General features: G+C 48.8%; 1 protein-coding gene across 2 annotated transcripts in view; it reads left to right on the forward strand.

The window, feature by feature from the left end:
* Positions 1 to 1,757: 1,757 nt before the first annotated feature.
* GALNT14 (polypeptide N-acetylgalactosaminyltransferase 14) overlaps positions 1,758 to 14,581 on the forward strand; it is a 227,605-nt gene continuing 214,781 nt past the window's right edge. Inside the window, exon 1 of one of the 2 annotated variants that reach the window (XM_004029060.5) lies at positions 1,758 to 2,542. In XM_004029060.5, coding sequence (XP_004029109.3) covers positions 2,414 to 2,542 — 129 coding nt within the window. In that variant the 5' untranslated portion in view covers positions 1,758 to 2,413. The remainder of the gene's footprint in view (positions 2,543 to 14,581) is intronic. The other variant, XM_019021547.4, reaches the window with a different exon arrangement.

The following is a 14,581-nucleotide window of genomic DNA, read 5'->3' on the forward strand; positions in this document are numbered from 1 at the left end:
AGGGCCTCAGTTTCCCCATATGCCAAACAGTCAGAATGGGGCACCTCAGCATCTCAGCAGTGTGGTGAGCAGTGTGGTGGTGCTGCACCATCTCAAAAGCTTGGCGGTGTTCTTGTGTAACTGTCTGCCATCTGTTACTCAGAAGCGGCATTACAAAGCGCTGAGCAATGGACTCCTGTGCTGCAGCTTCTGCCTGGAGCCAACAGCAGCTCAGCAGCTTGCCTGGGGGTCCCCTGCAGAGCCTGCAGCAGAACGCTTTGCAGGCCCGAAACTGCAGGTCCCGGGTGAGGCTCCTGAAAGAGGTCCAAGGTGCTTGGGATGCTGCAGTGGTGAGTTCTCTTGCGGCTCCCCCTACCCCTCCCATGATGGTCATCTACCTGGGCCTTTGCTGGGACAAAGCATTGGCTGGGGAGCCTACTCCCACCTTTCAGCGTGCAGAGTTCTGATAAAGGCAAATGCTAGATCAACCCTGGGGTTCTGTGTGATGGTCTTAGAGCGCAGGTAAATCTTGAAAGGGCTGGCAACGGTGCTCACCTTTTCTGGGCTGTTTAATTTCAACTGCGGTTCCCAACCCCAAACTTCTTATCTACAGTCCAGTCAAGAACTCTCTGAGGTTGAGGCAGGACTTCCCTGTGGCTGAAAGATAAGGTACCAAAAACAGGAGGCTTTGATTAGACGCCTCCATTTCTCAGTACATGTCTTTGGGGAGACATCTTATTGAAGAAGGAATTCCAGAGCCCTGATTTACAGCTGTCTCACCTGTGCGGAGGTATGGGCGCTTGCCCTACACTGAGCTCTATGGGGAGAGAGGGGCAGGGAGGATGGTGGCTGCCACAGTGGGTGCATCATTCTCACCTCCCCAAGAAACTCGATGAAGCAAGCAACCCTCCAACAAAAATGGCATGGTTCCCGCTGCCTCTGCTCCCCAGACAGAGCAAGGTTTCCCCACTTTGAGTGGTCAGATAACACCAGCACCTTGCATTCAGCTTTCACCACTACTCATTTGCTTGTCAGAGGAGGTATTTTCCCTCCATTTTACAGATGAGGAATCGAAGACTGGGAGAAGGTAAATGACTTACCCAAGACTCACACAGTGAGTGTGACAGCTAGGTCAGTACTCTCTGGTCAGTGATCTGGCCGTGATTCCAGCCTACTTGAGCCTACATGGGAATTGGAGTTAGAATTTGCTTTGCTTCTAGATCCAAGCGGTTTTAATCTGCAAGTGGGAGGGGGATACAATTCCCAAAGGCCCTTGGGAAAAGGGGCTTTTGAAAGATTACCCTGTGCACCCAGTATCCTCCTGCCCAGGGTCACTTTCCAAGAATCCCAAGTGGTTGTTCTAACTTTGGACCTCTTTTCTTGCAAGCACAAAGCCCTGATGCTTACAGGGAGAGAAAACCTTTATGGGAGATAATTGCGCCTTAATTTTTTAGAGGATATCTTTAAAGTTAAAGTTAGACCAGCTCAACTTTCCTTCCATTAAGCAGAAAAAGTTACCAGGCACCTGCAGGCAGGCATAGAAACACCCTGGGGAGTTGGCTGACCGCGGCCTTGGCCCTCAGTAGCCAGGCAAGTGAACCGCGGGTTTGGGGCAGCAGCCCTGCCGGCGCCCTGGAATCCCAGCGCTGGCTGCGGTAGGACGAGCACGTTGAGGGTGGGACTCCGGCTTGAGCGCCACGTGCAGCCCCCGCGATGAGCGGGAAAGTCCTCCCAGGCACAGCGCCGCCTGGCGAGGGCCGGCCCTTGGGTCCCAGCTGGCAGCTGGAGGTGGCGGGCATCCCGAGTGCACCGCTCCCGCCCCGCCCCGCCTTGCCCCAACCCACGATGGTCTGGGAGCTGCGCCCAGGGCTTGGCGCTGGCGGCCCCGCAACAGCACCGAGCGTTTCGGTCGGCGGGCGGCGGTAGCGCCCCCTCTCAGAGCCCCGCTCACTCCCACCTGGGCTCGCTCCGAGTCGGCCTGTCTGTCGGGCCCGCCCTCCCCGCTCACTCCCTCCGCCCTCGTGCTCCTCCCGGGGTGCTTGGCACAGCCTCGGATTCCTCCCTCTCGCTGCTCGAGTCAGTTTCCCTATCGGCGGCAGCGGGCAAGGCAGCGGCGGCGGCGGCGGCAGCCGCGGTGGCGGCGTGGGGAACATCTCGGCAGCCACCGCGCTTCTCCCGCTGGAGCGGGCGTCCAGCTTGGCTGCCCTCGGTGCTTCCCTGCCACGTTTCGGGTCGCCCTGCACCCCCCACCCAGGCTCGCTTCTCTTCGAAGCGGGAAGGGCGCCTTGCAGGATCCTGCCGCCCCTCCAACCGGATCCTGGGTCTAGAGCTCCCCAGAGCGAGGCGCTCGCCAGGACTCCTGCCCCGCCAACCCTGACCGCCGGGGGGTGCCCCAGGGACGTAGCGCCGCGGAGAGGAAGCGGCAAAGGGGACCATGCGGCGCCTGACTCGTCGGCTGGTTCTGCCAGTCTTCGGGGTGCTCTGGATCACGGTGCTGCTGTTCTTCTGGGTAACCAAGAGGAAGTTGGAGGTGCCGACGGGACCTGAAGTGCAGACCCCTAAGGTAGGCAGCTTGCCGGCGCGCTGGCGCGGAGCGGTGGCTTGCGGGAGGGCGCGCAGCCCGCGTGCCGGGTTTGCGGGCTCCCGGGAAACCAGGGCGAGGGTCTGGGTGCTGCGAGCAGGTAACAGCCGCCGGATGTGGCTACCATGTGATGTTTCTGGATTTTAAAACGCTCGGGGGCATCTCTGGACCCGCGGTGTGCATGAGTGGCAGTGGGTGTGGGTGGTGGGCGCGCGCTTGCCTGCGGAGCGGGGCTCCCAACTTGAGCTGCGCGCGAGGGTCCCGGGAGGGAGGAGGCGCTGCGGACGGGCGGCCCAGGGGCTGGCGGCCCAGGGGCTGGCGGTCTCCGGGCGCTGCCAGAGAGTCGCCGGCGGTCGGGTCGGGCCAGCGCCCGGGCGAAGTGTGGCGGCTGCGCTGACCTCCTTCCCGCAGCTGCCAGGCCCGACCTGGGGAGGCCGGAGGCCGGGTGCGCCGCGCGCGCCTGTGCGTTGCGGGCGAGCGCCTTGCAGCCTCCCGGGCGGCTGCCACCCCTGTTCTCTAACTGTTCCCGACCCTCTCAGCTGCATTGGAAGTTGAATGTGCCCAGAACACCACGAAAGAGCCTGTAAAAACAGACGCCTTGGTATTGGCGGGGAGTTGAGGAAATGGGAATCCAAGTGGCTTTTCCAACTCCTGCTCAGTCAGTTCCTGTGAGGGAGCCAGAAGGTTCCCCCTGTAGGCTCACTCTTACCTTCAGATTCAGAGCCCTGTAGGGGCAAAGGGAAAACTTCCCCATGGCTCTCCGAAGGTTCACTGAAAATCAGTTGACAAAAGGCAGATCAGTAGGAGAAAAGGCATAATAATTTATTTGATCATAGTTTTTCGTGACATGGTAGCCTTCCGTTTTCTCTTCACAGATTTGGCCCGGGGACAGGGAAGGAGGCCTCTGGGGGATTTCCTGGCCAGCCAGGCAATCTTTATAAACTGGGTCCAGAACAGTCGTCTAGGGGTCTGGGCAAAAGCCTTGGAGGAGCTTATGGTCGGAAATGGGAGACTGAAAAACAGGAAAATGTGGGCGGGAGGTGGCGTCTCACCAGTTAAGTACAGTACAGAGGGCCTACTGTGTGCCAGGTGCATAGTAGGTGCTTTCCTCATAAGTAGTTGTAGGAGTTGGGTGGTAATATGCTTGTTTCATAGATCAGGAAAACAGGTTCAGGGTCTTTAAGTCACGTCCCTTAAGTTGTTCTACTGGTTTGAACTCCAGCCTCCACGCTCAGGGTTTCCAGTATATCAAGTTGCCTCTCGGTTTTCCCTTTTTAACCAAGTCTTCTAGCACTTATGTTCTGGAATCTTGTCAATGCTTTGTCGATTTCAACAAGCATTTATTTAGCACCTATTGTGTGCTCAGGCAGTGTGTTAGGTGCTATGGGTAGAGAGAGATAGAATTTACTCTCTGGGGGGAGAGGAGTTCACTCATCATTGGACCAGGATGTGAGGTGTGCATAGGGCTAAGAGGGTTCAGTGCACTGGGTGTCATGGGAGCCTGAGGGCTCCCTGGAGGAGGAGGACATAACAGAGCTGAGCTGAGAAGGATAAACAGGTTTGTCAGTAGGTAGAAAGGGCATTCCAGGTAGAGGTTAACTGCATGAAACAGGCTCAGAGGAATGACACAGCACGTTGTGTGAGTTTGGCATAATTTGAGCACAAAGTATGTGGAGGTTGGAGGGATAAAGTTTAGGGAGGTGTGTAGGGGCTGGGTGGGGTAGAATCTTGTGGGTGTGAGGACTCTTGGAGAGGGTCAGGCAGTGAGGTGGCGAGGCCAGATTGATGACTTCAAACCACCTTTAATAGCACCAGAGCACTTTTCTCACTCAGCCCCTGCCCATAGATCTGGAGAGCTTTTCTTCTTTTTCTCTAGGTGGTTCTGCTCCCTGTGATATAGTTAATGATGCCTGCAGGGACATGAACTTTCTCTGTTTTGCTTCGACCCTCATTACCTTAAGCTTGCTTATTCTTAGTTTACACCAGGGATCTGGGACAAGAGACCTGTTTCCTTCTTTGTGCACTCTTTGTCCCTCCTCCTCTCCTGCCTCTTCTTATCCTGGCGTGTGCTCAGCACACATTTATCACAGGCAGCTGTATGCCAGGCTCTGTGCTGGGTTTGGGGGCTGCTATGATGAGCACGCTATGTCCCTGTCCTTTGGCATGGGGGTGGGGGGCCACATAAGTTCCAGAATGAGGCAGAATTACCAACAAATGAGTGGTACTTTGAGGTGGGGAGTGGTTTAGTAGCAGAAGTCAGGACATCGTACTGTGCAGTCACAAAAGAGGAGGTTTTCTAGTTTTGAACCAGTTGCTCTTTGTCTTAACATCTTGTTCCTTCTTTTCCTCATTTTCTGTATCCTTCTATAACCATGAATTTTTATAGACTTAGAAAATCTTGACACCTCTTACTATTAGGTGTCTTCTTTTTTTTGTTAGTATTTTTCTTCTTCCTGTTTTTCCCTTGTATGTATGTCGCTCTGTATCTTAGTGTGTATGTACCTGAGAAGAGAGGAAGAAAGACAGAGACTCCTTAGGTAACGCCAGAACAGTTTTATTCCCTGTGACTTTGTATGACAAGTCCAAATTTTTATGACATGTCCAAAGGAGCACAGTGGTACCGAAACCTGGCTGCATGTCAGAATCACCCGGTGAGCTCCATTAACATGCAGATTTTTGGGCTTACTACAGAAATTATGACTCTGTGAGTTTGGGAGAAGGTTCTAGAATTACTGTTTTTACCAGGGCTGCATGTGATTCTGAAGCAGCCTATTGATGGGTGGCATTTGGGAGCTAGATGAAGAATACCAAGTCTGTTGATTGTGGTTTGGTTGGCTGCATGTAAATATGGTCAAATGATTTTCTTCTTGAGTGTGCTCATGGACCTAACCCATGTAAGCCTATGTGTGCATATTAAATAACAGCCACCAGCATTTCTATAGGGCTTTACAAATTCACAGACTCCATTTACATATATTAGTTCATTTAATACTCACAACTGCACAAGGGAGACAAGATAGTACTTTTATGCAGATGACATTAAGGAGGTGAAAAATTTGGCCCAAGCTAACCAAGCTGTCCAAGTGGCAGCATCAGGACAAGAATGGAATGGGATCCCTCCTGAAACTGCCCACTGCTTGCTTTTTCCATGCTGTTAAACCCAGAGACTGCCTGAATTGACAGCAGGAATTCCCCACCCACTTCCCAGAGCTCCCGTGGCTCATCCCTAGATCCTCACCCTTGGAGAGCTCCCAGGGGGTTTGTGTAAGGGAGGTGCTAAGGCAGGAGCTACTGCGGAGGGACATCACCCCTGCCCTTGGAAGGCACCATGTGGGGCACAGGAGGCTCCCCTCACTGGACGGAGCACACCCTGATGAGGAGAGTCCCTGTGTTGGGTGGTTGCAGAGGCGTTGGTTTAGGAGGCCATTTGCCAGGGCAGAGATTGTTTCTTCAACAGTAGGAATTCAGATGGGACTTCCATCTATCATAGGGAAAAAAATTGGTTTTTGAGTGAGTTCCATGCTCTAGGTTTTCCTAGCGTGTAATCATGGGGACAGCTCTTTGCCTTGGACATGCTGAAGCCTTGGAGAGGCTTTCTTCCTGCTCAGGCCTCTAGGCATCTTTCCAGCATGGGTGAGGGAGTCAGCTTTTCTTCCAAAGCAAGAGGAGTGGGCTCCCTTCCTTTGAATGTATTCAGAGAAGTTGGGAAAGGTGTAGAGATTGGAGAGAGCTGTATTAAGGGCTCCTGGCCTGGGGAACCACCCGACCCTTAGATTCTGTGGAGCACATTGCCTTCGGAGAGGCAGGTTCTGGTTCTGGGCCATGAGGCCCTTGTTCTCTTTTCCTCGTGGTCTTAGGAAATGTCTCCACTCACCTAGTGACAGGATCTCCAAAGAGTGCAGGATGAAATGAAATCTCTGGTCGCTGGGCCCCAGTGCAAGTGAAGTGAAGAAGGCATGCTACACTCCTGGCTTAAGGAAATTTATTAGACTTTTTTCTTAGTTTCAAGAAGGGCTGATTCTTTCTATTAATAGCTCAAGTAAAGAGTTCTTTAAATTTGACTTTTTAATGTTAATTTCATTCTTTTACTGCCTCCCCCCCAATTATCCAGCAAAGCTCTAATTTCTAACTGAAAAATCATGTAACAAATTCAATGTTTTAATTCAGACTGTATTTGAATGGTAAATACTATGCCACTTAAAAGTAGCTGAAAAATGTTTTAATTTCTTCTCTCCCTATCATTTGTTTGCCATTTGGAGAATCATAAGTAACTGACTAAAATTTTAAAAATATCAGCAAATTTGTCTCTTATTTCCAAGAAACTAAATACAGTCCAGGTGCTTAGGGCTTAGTAAAAGCAAAAGAATTGTAGGCCTGAGGGTAATTTTCGAGGAAGGTATTGGAAATGTAAAGGCTTTGAATAAAATGCCTCTGGCCCATGTAAGTGTATTGGTGCTGTACTAGAAATACAACAAACACCATTAGAAAATAGCTTGTCTTTCTGTAACATTTGCATCCCACCAATGCCTTAAGTATATGACACTGTTATTTTATTCCTCATTTAGTAGATAATTTCTCTCGTTAAAAAAAGTCATGAATTTTAGAGAGAGACCCTATTAATCTACTCATACTCGGTATGTGCATATTGGACTCTGTCCAGGGAATTTTGTAACCGTCCAACGGGTTCTTGTTGCCCGCTTCCTAGACAGAGCCAATGTATCAAGACAGGGGAATTGCAATAAAGAGTTTAATACATGCAGAGCGGCTGAATGGAAGACTGGAGTTTTATTATTACTCAAATCAGTCTCCCCGAAAATTCAGAGACTGGGGTTTTTTTTTAAGGATAATTTGGTGGGTAGGGGGCCAGGGAGTGGGAAGTATTGATTGGTAGGGTTGGAGATGAGATCATGGGGAGTCAAAGCTGTCCTCTTCCTCTGAGTCAGTTCCTGAGTGGGGGCCACAAGACCAGATGGGCCAGTTTATCGATCTGGGTGGCGCTAGCTGATCCACCCAGTGTAGGATCTGAAAAATATCTCAAGCACCAATCTTAGGTTTCACAGTAGTGATGTTATCCCTAGGAGCAACTGGGGAGGTTTAGAATTTTGTGGCCTCCAGCTGCATGACTCCTAAACCATCATTTTTAATCTTGCGGCTAATTCGTTAGTCCTACAAAGGCAGTCTGGCCCCCAGGCAAGATGGGGGGTTTCTTTTGGCAAACGGCTGTTTTCATTTTTGTTTCAGGGTTCTTCCCAAAGTTAGTGCAGCCTACACCCAGGATTGAACAAAGACAGCTTGGAAGTTAGAAGCAAGATGGAGTCTGTTAGGTCAGCTCTCTTTCACTGTCAATTTTCTCACTGTTGTAATTTTTGCAAAGGCAATTTCAGTGTGACTCTGGCATGACCAGAAGTAGCCCATGATGAGATGCATGCTCATCCTTTCAGTTGCTGTGTGGGTGCCTGTACAAGGTGCTGTGCTTTCTTTCCATTCTAAGGCAGTTCCCAGGAGCAGGTGTCTGGGTGGTGGTACACAGCTGGCTCCTGCAGAGGCTCTTGTGAGTGACTGAGAAATATGCAAATGGCAGGTTGGAATCCCAGGTAGTCAAGAAATCATATGTGGTTACTTCCTAGATGTCAAGAAGCTTTTTCTAAAACAAAAACAAAAACAAAAACAAAAACACTGAGCCTCTATCCCATGGGTATGGTGAGAAATTCACCGTGGGTCATTTTTGGCCTATTCTGGGTTGTCCCAAGGCCCAGAGTCCAGGCCTCTGGTTGTCAGCGCTGAGTCAGTGGCGGATGTGCTGTGTCCCAGCTTCCTTTCACTCTCCTAGCCCACTCTTTCCCCCAGGCCCCTGCAGGAGGCCCTGTCCCAGGGACCTGCAGATGGAATCTCTTTTAGTCAAGCTGGGGAGCTCTATCTCTCCCTAACCTTTGTTTCCCAAAGTGACCTGATAGTTTTTGGAAAGAAATGCCAGGAATTCCTCTCTCAAACTTCCCCAGAGGCAGAGAATGATACCTACTCAAATCAGAGAAGACAGAGGGGCAAAGCAGGAAGGGAAGATCCATTAATGGCCCTGTCACAAGCCTCCCCAGTCTGTCCAGAGACTAACCTTTTTCAGGGCTGCCCATCTGGTTGTATCATTTAAAAGTGCTAATTTCCAGTCATCAGAGGTCATTTATAAACTGAACAGGGACGGAATAAGGCTGCCGTGGGCTGACGCCTGAAGCCCAGGATTCCTGCACAGCTTGGTTTTCATGCCATCTGATTTTACCTCCTGTGCCTACATCCTTCACCATGCCTCCCCATCCCAGCTTTCTAAAGTGGTCTTATTCATTGTCAGACACCCAGGAACCAATTTTTGAAGACCTTCATTGCTTGAGCCCTTGTTTCATTTCTAATGTTTGCAGTTTTGTCACTCTTCTATAGCATCCCAAAGTCCCCAATGCATTTTTTGGAAAATAATCTGAATTAGAAAGCAGGGCCAGATCCCTAGCTCCTCTCCTGGGGGAGTCTGTGAACCCTGCCATGGCTTTTGAACATTCCACCCCAGAGACCCAGAATCGTAGACTCACCATCTGTTTGGGGAAGTGAGTCTGGACATGCCCGTGCCCTCTACCACTGGCTGCAGGCCCCCACCACTTGCCTGTATTTATCCTGGGCTGGGTGTGAGCCTTTTTCCTCACAGGGTCCTCAGAGACTCATGCAGCACACAAGCGGCAGGAGATAGAGTCCCACCTTCTCTAGCTCCCATCATGTCAAGATCAAGTGTGTTTTACTCTCTGAGTTTCCTGATAGACATGGCAGCCAGTGTGGCCACTGGCAGCGCCGGGGGTGACTGAGATTCCTCTCTTCCTGGCTCAGTCTCCTTGACTGTGAAATGGGAACAGCTCACTCTAGAACTGTCTGACCCCCACTTGCTTGCCAGCAGTCTGAGTCTTTTCAGGTTAGTTATGAATAACTGTGAAGTGAGACCTTATGGCTATAAATAATTATACTACAGATACTCTGTGTCTATTACTTTTAATTATTTTACCAGAAATGCTAGATTAACCAAAAAATAAATCAGTCTCAGTCCTCAGATGTTGAGCTTATTAAGAAAGAACCCCTTTGGGATACTGAAGAACATGAACACACACATATACACACACAGGCACACACACAGGCACACACACACACACACACACACACACACACACACACACACACACACAGAGGTACCCTGGGGAATTCTGCAGGAGCTCCTGCAATGTGCTGGCTCTGGTATTTTGGTATTTCAGAATAAATGGCCTAATGTGACCTTCTGGGGTGACAGTCTTTGCATTTGGCAGTGGCTGCTGCCATCCCAGGGCCTAATGAGAGCTAGAGGCTGACAGAGGGACAGAGGAGGGGACATCTCTGTGGTGTGGGAGGTGTGTGCCACCCAGGACATCCTCTTTCCTCCTGCTGTTCTGTCCATGCTCTATCCTCCCCTTCACATTCTTCTTCTGTCCCCTGAAAAGCCAGCCTGGCTATACAGCCCCAGGGTCCTGGGACAGGGGCTCCAGTTGTGGCTGGCCCTCTGCCCTCTGCTCTGTAGGAGCCCAACACTTCCCTGCAGGCCCCAAGGTCAGCAGCAGCCACCTCTGAGAGCACCGCTCTGGACACAAAGCTAGTTCTTTCCTGAAGGAAGGAGGTTGCCACTCTGGCCTTTCTATCAGCAGGAGCCCTTATCGCTGGGAATACAGAGCCATCTGATCCCCTGCATCCTGGACAATGCTGGTTTCAAGTACAAAGCCTTTTCTGCATGCCATTTCCTGGAGACAAGATGAGGCACTTAAAAAATAATTAAATTCTCCTTATGTCACTTGTCTTCTTAACTGTAAGCACTACAGAGATCTTTCAAGGAAATGCAGGAGAGCAGGGCACACTCACATGTCTCTGCCCTGGGATTTGAATGCCCAGATGAAGAGAACAACCACCCCGGCTCTCTTCTTCCTAATGATCCTGCTCTTGCAACCTGATCTGCATGCATGCTAGGCAAGGAGAGAGCCTGAAACATCTATAGAACTAGTAGGACCACTCTCTCTTGACGAGCTCTCTCCAAAGAAGTTAACTGTCTCTTTTCTCTGTTTGCACTATGGTTTGGAAATAAGGATTTTCTTCCTTAGTTGTCTGGGCTGAAGATTTATGTAGCTTCTCTTATTCCTCAGAGAACAGTAATCATTGATGTCCCTCCCACCCCCCACCTCCCAGCCATAGAGACTGGTCCAATCAATATTTATGTGCCCATCTCTCGCAGCTGCAACATGCAGGCATAATAGATGCCAGATTCCTTGATGGCCATTGAAAAATTAGCTGGTGCCTGTATTTCAGGCTCATTGTTTCCTAGGATCTCAGGGAGATCAGGCCACGTGGTCTGTGGATTAATTAAGGCACCCAGATAATTGGCTATTAATAGATGGCCAATTGATGGCTGCCAGCTGGGTGCTGAATTGACTAATGTCCTTATGGTGGGCAGGTGGTCTTTATCAGAAGAGGAGCTAGCTGAAAGACTTTACTAATTAAAGGGTGAGTCAGGAAAAGAAGATAAGAGGTAGCTTTTTTCCCCACCACTTGGTGTGATGTTTTACAGTTTACAAAGCATTTATATCGACAAATGCCTCCTTTGATCCTTACTGCGACCTTGTGAGGTGAGTGTTATTATTATTCTCGTTTTCTGAAGTGTGATGAATCTGAGGTGATAGCAGGGTAGGGACTTGGGCAAGCTAGCCTAACCAGCAGGTGGGCTTCAACTCGCTCTTTTGACTGTCAACGCATATGCTGTTTCTGTTAGAGCCACGCTCAACTTCAGGTGAGATTCCTTTGCCAGGGAAGATGAAATATATATGTGTATGTTATATGTTTGTTTTCATATGGACAAAAAGCTAGTGCACTTGCTGAGAAAAGATGCCCTCCCTCTGCTGAAACACCAGCATTGCTTTGTGTTTTGTTTTGTTTTTTTCAATTTTATTTTTTCACTTACAGAAGGGAACTGGAAAAGGGATTAAGGGAAATACAGAGCTTATCTCTGGAAGGCCACCAGAGGGTCTGGAGGACTTTGGGTTTTCTTCTAGGAAAGGCCAAGTTTAACCCATGCTTGGGCCAGTCAGGGCCAGTCCACAGGACCACTGCTTTCTGGAGTGGGAAGAGCTGGGACTGTAACGGCAGACTCGGTGGTGCGAGAAGTGGAGAGAGGCTCTCTGCCCTTCCCCCTCCCCACAAGTACCCCACATCAGGTACTGACTCTGGCCTTAGCCAGGAGCCCATGCTGCCCTGTTACCACCTCCCTCCTGGGCCTGCAGGGTTTGCTGGCAGGACAGGAGGCTGTGCTGTTCATTCCTAGGCTGCTCCAAGTTAGAAATCAGCAGGGTTGTGGAGTTAAGACACAAACTGTTTGAGTCCCTTTCTTGATGAATGTGGTCCTTAAACCATAGGAAGCAATTTCCTTCCAAGAGGAAAAATGTCATTTGAAAGAACCTAACACATCCCATTTGAAATGCAAGACAAGTGCCTGGGGAAATGACTCCAGAAGTGACTTTAGAAGATACCCAACGTCACCTTAATGTAGAGGGTGCCCTGCCTGCATCTCTAATGCCGGGGTGTCCTGGCCATGCCTCTAATGTGGGGGCACCCTGCCATGTCTTGCTGGTTAGCCTTGAAAACTGATGGACAACTCCTCAGTTCTGTCTAGTTGGTGGCCTGCTGGTTCTACCCAGTACAGGGACCAGACTCTTTGTGGAGGATTTGGAGGTTGGGTTTGAGTTATGTAGTCTCTGCCCACATATGTGGTTAAACTTAGGAAAGCATAAGATCAGGAGGCTGCTGATGTCTTCCTGGATATTTTGTCTGCAGTTCCAGTAAGCTCCTGGGCCCATGGTGGTGTTTTTGTGACATGGCCTAAACAATAAAGTTGGTGCTCTGCTCTAAGATCCCAAGCAGAAACATGACTTTTTTACTCTTGTCCTTTTCCCCCGAGCATGGCAATGTTAAAGGACACTGCATTTTTAAAAACTATGTGTGGAATAAGAATGAAAAGAAATGTAAACCTAGATGACCCTGATATTTTCCCTCTCCACTTGGAAGCCCTGATGGTTTTCTAATCGTTTGCTCAGATCAACTCTCTATAATTCTCCCTGCCTGTCTTAAAACTGAAATTATGATTTCTGCTCCAGATTTTAGCTTTTCTCCTAAAATTGAGTGTATATTTTGGTAAACTTCTTGGCAGTGTCTACTAAAGCTAAACATATGTGTACATCTATGACCCTGCAATTCAACTCCTACATATAAACCCAACAGAAATGCTATGTATTTTAGGGGATGTCATGCACTTGAATTAGAGCAGGCAAACTTTTCCTGTCAAGGGCCAGTAAGTATTTTTGTTTTGTTTTGTTTTTAGGTTATATGGTCTCTGATGTGACTATTCAGCTCTGCAGTTGTAGTTTGAAATGCAATATGTAAATGAATTAGTGTCACTGTGTTCCAATAAAAGTTTATTTATGGAAGCAGATATTTGAATTTCATATATTTTTCACATCGCATGAAGTATTCTTCTTTTGGTATTATTTTGAAAGATTTATAAATATAAAATCCTTTCTTAGTTTGTAGGATGCACTAGGACAGGTGGCAGGCCAGATTTGACCCGCAGGCTGTGTGATTGCATTTATATAAAGTACAAGAACAGGCGAAATTCATCTCTGGCATTGTAAGTCAGTTCATGGTTACCTGGGTTGGGGTAACTGACTGGATGGGGACAGGACATTTTGGGGCACTGGCACTGTTCAGTTTCTTGATTGGGGGGCTGGTTACACAGGTGCGTTCACCTTGTGAAATTCCTTGAGTACATGTTCTTTTCTCTTTGTGCATTCTACTTCAATAAAAAGTTCAAAAAGAAAGATCTGAACTGAGTGTGTGGCTCCTGACTCCAAGTTTTAGCACCTCATTTAGGGTCAGAGCCTAGCAGTTTCTATTCTTTATATAGCCACTGGTTTCTCTTTCCCAAATAAGTCTTTGGAAAAGGTCTTGGTTTGAAAGTTACCCACGTCTTACTCCCTTTTATAGACAGAGAGACATTTAGCAACTGCTATGGCACAAGCACCAGCTAACCAAAGTATGTGCTGGATCATAGGAAGATGATGGGTCGTAGAGTGGAGGGGCATGCAGGACAATGGGAACTGTGAGTAGGACTTTGGCTGGTATAGTAGCCCCATGGTACATCTGGGATGAAATCTACCTAGAGTTATAGGTAAGAGGTGAAAGTGTGATTGCAGAGAATAGAATTATGTGATGTGAGTGAGCTACTGGCTTGTAGAACACTAGCTTCTTGTTTCTGCATCCAGAAGAACAGGCAGAGAACTAACAATCTGAGCCTGTAGTAAGTGTTGGGTGCTTTCTGAGTTAGTCATCTATTCTTTTTAACAACACTGCACGGCCGGCATTCTTAGGTTGGTTTTTCATGTGACGAACACCAAGGCTTAAGGAAGCTTGGTGACATATCCAAGATCATGCTGTTTATAAGTAAGCCAGGGATCTAGATTCCAAACCAGGTCTGTCTGCCTCCAGAGCACCCACCCTCTTTCAACTTCCATATGCTCACCCCAGGCTTCCTTCCCTCCCCTCACAGCCACGTTGAGTCTGTGAAAGGGAGGACTTGAATGTATTTTTCCCTTTGCAACTTGCCTTTAGAACCTGGGTTCACTGTGCTTCCCAGAGTGAACAGTTTAGATCAGAAATTGTTGGATGAAATAGTCTTACATCAGAAGCTGTCTCTTTCAGGATGAGTCATTTTAAAACAATGTTTAAAGAGAAAACTTTACAATATTTTCAGAGAAATATTTTGTGCTTTCGCCGCTATCTGACATCCCCTTATGAATGCTGTCCTGCCACAGATGACTGGGAATGTGTCTGGTCCTAGGGTTAAACTTTAAAAAAGGAAGTCTCCAAAGTATCACATTTTTGAGAGTGTTAAGGTGCTTTAGGAATACCTGAAGACTGATTAAAGAGAGG

The sequence above is a fragment of the Gorilla gorilla genome, chromosome 12, assembly GCF_029281585.2.
Source record: "Gorilla gorilla gorilla isolate KB3781 chromosome 12, NHGRI_mGorGor1-v2.1_pri, whole genome shotgun sequence".
Taxonomy (NCBI): domain Eukaryota; kingdom Metazoa; phylum Chordata; class Mammalia; order Primates; family Hominidae; genus Gorilla; species Gorilla gorilla.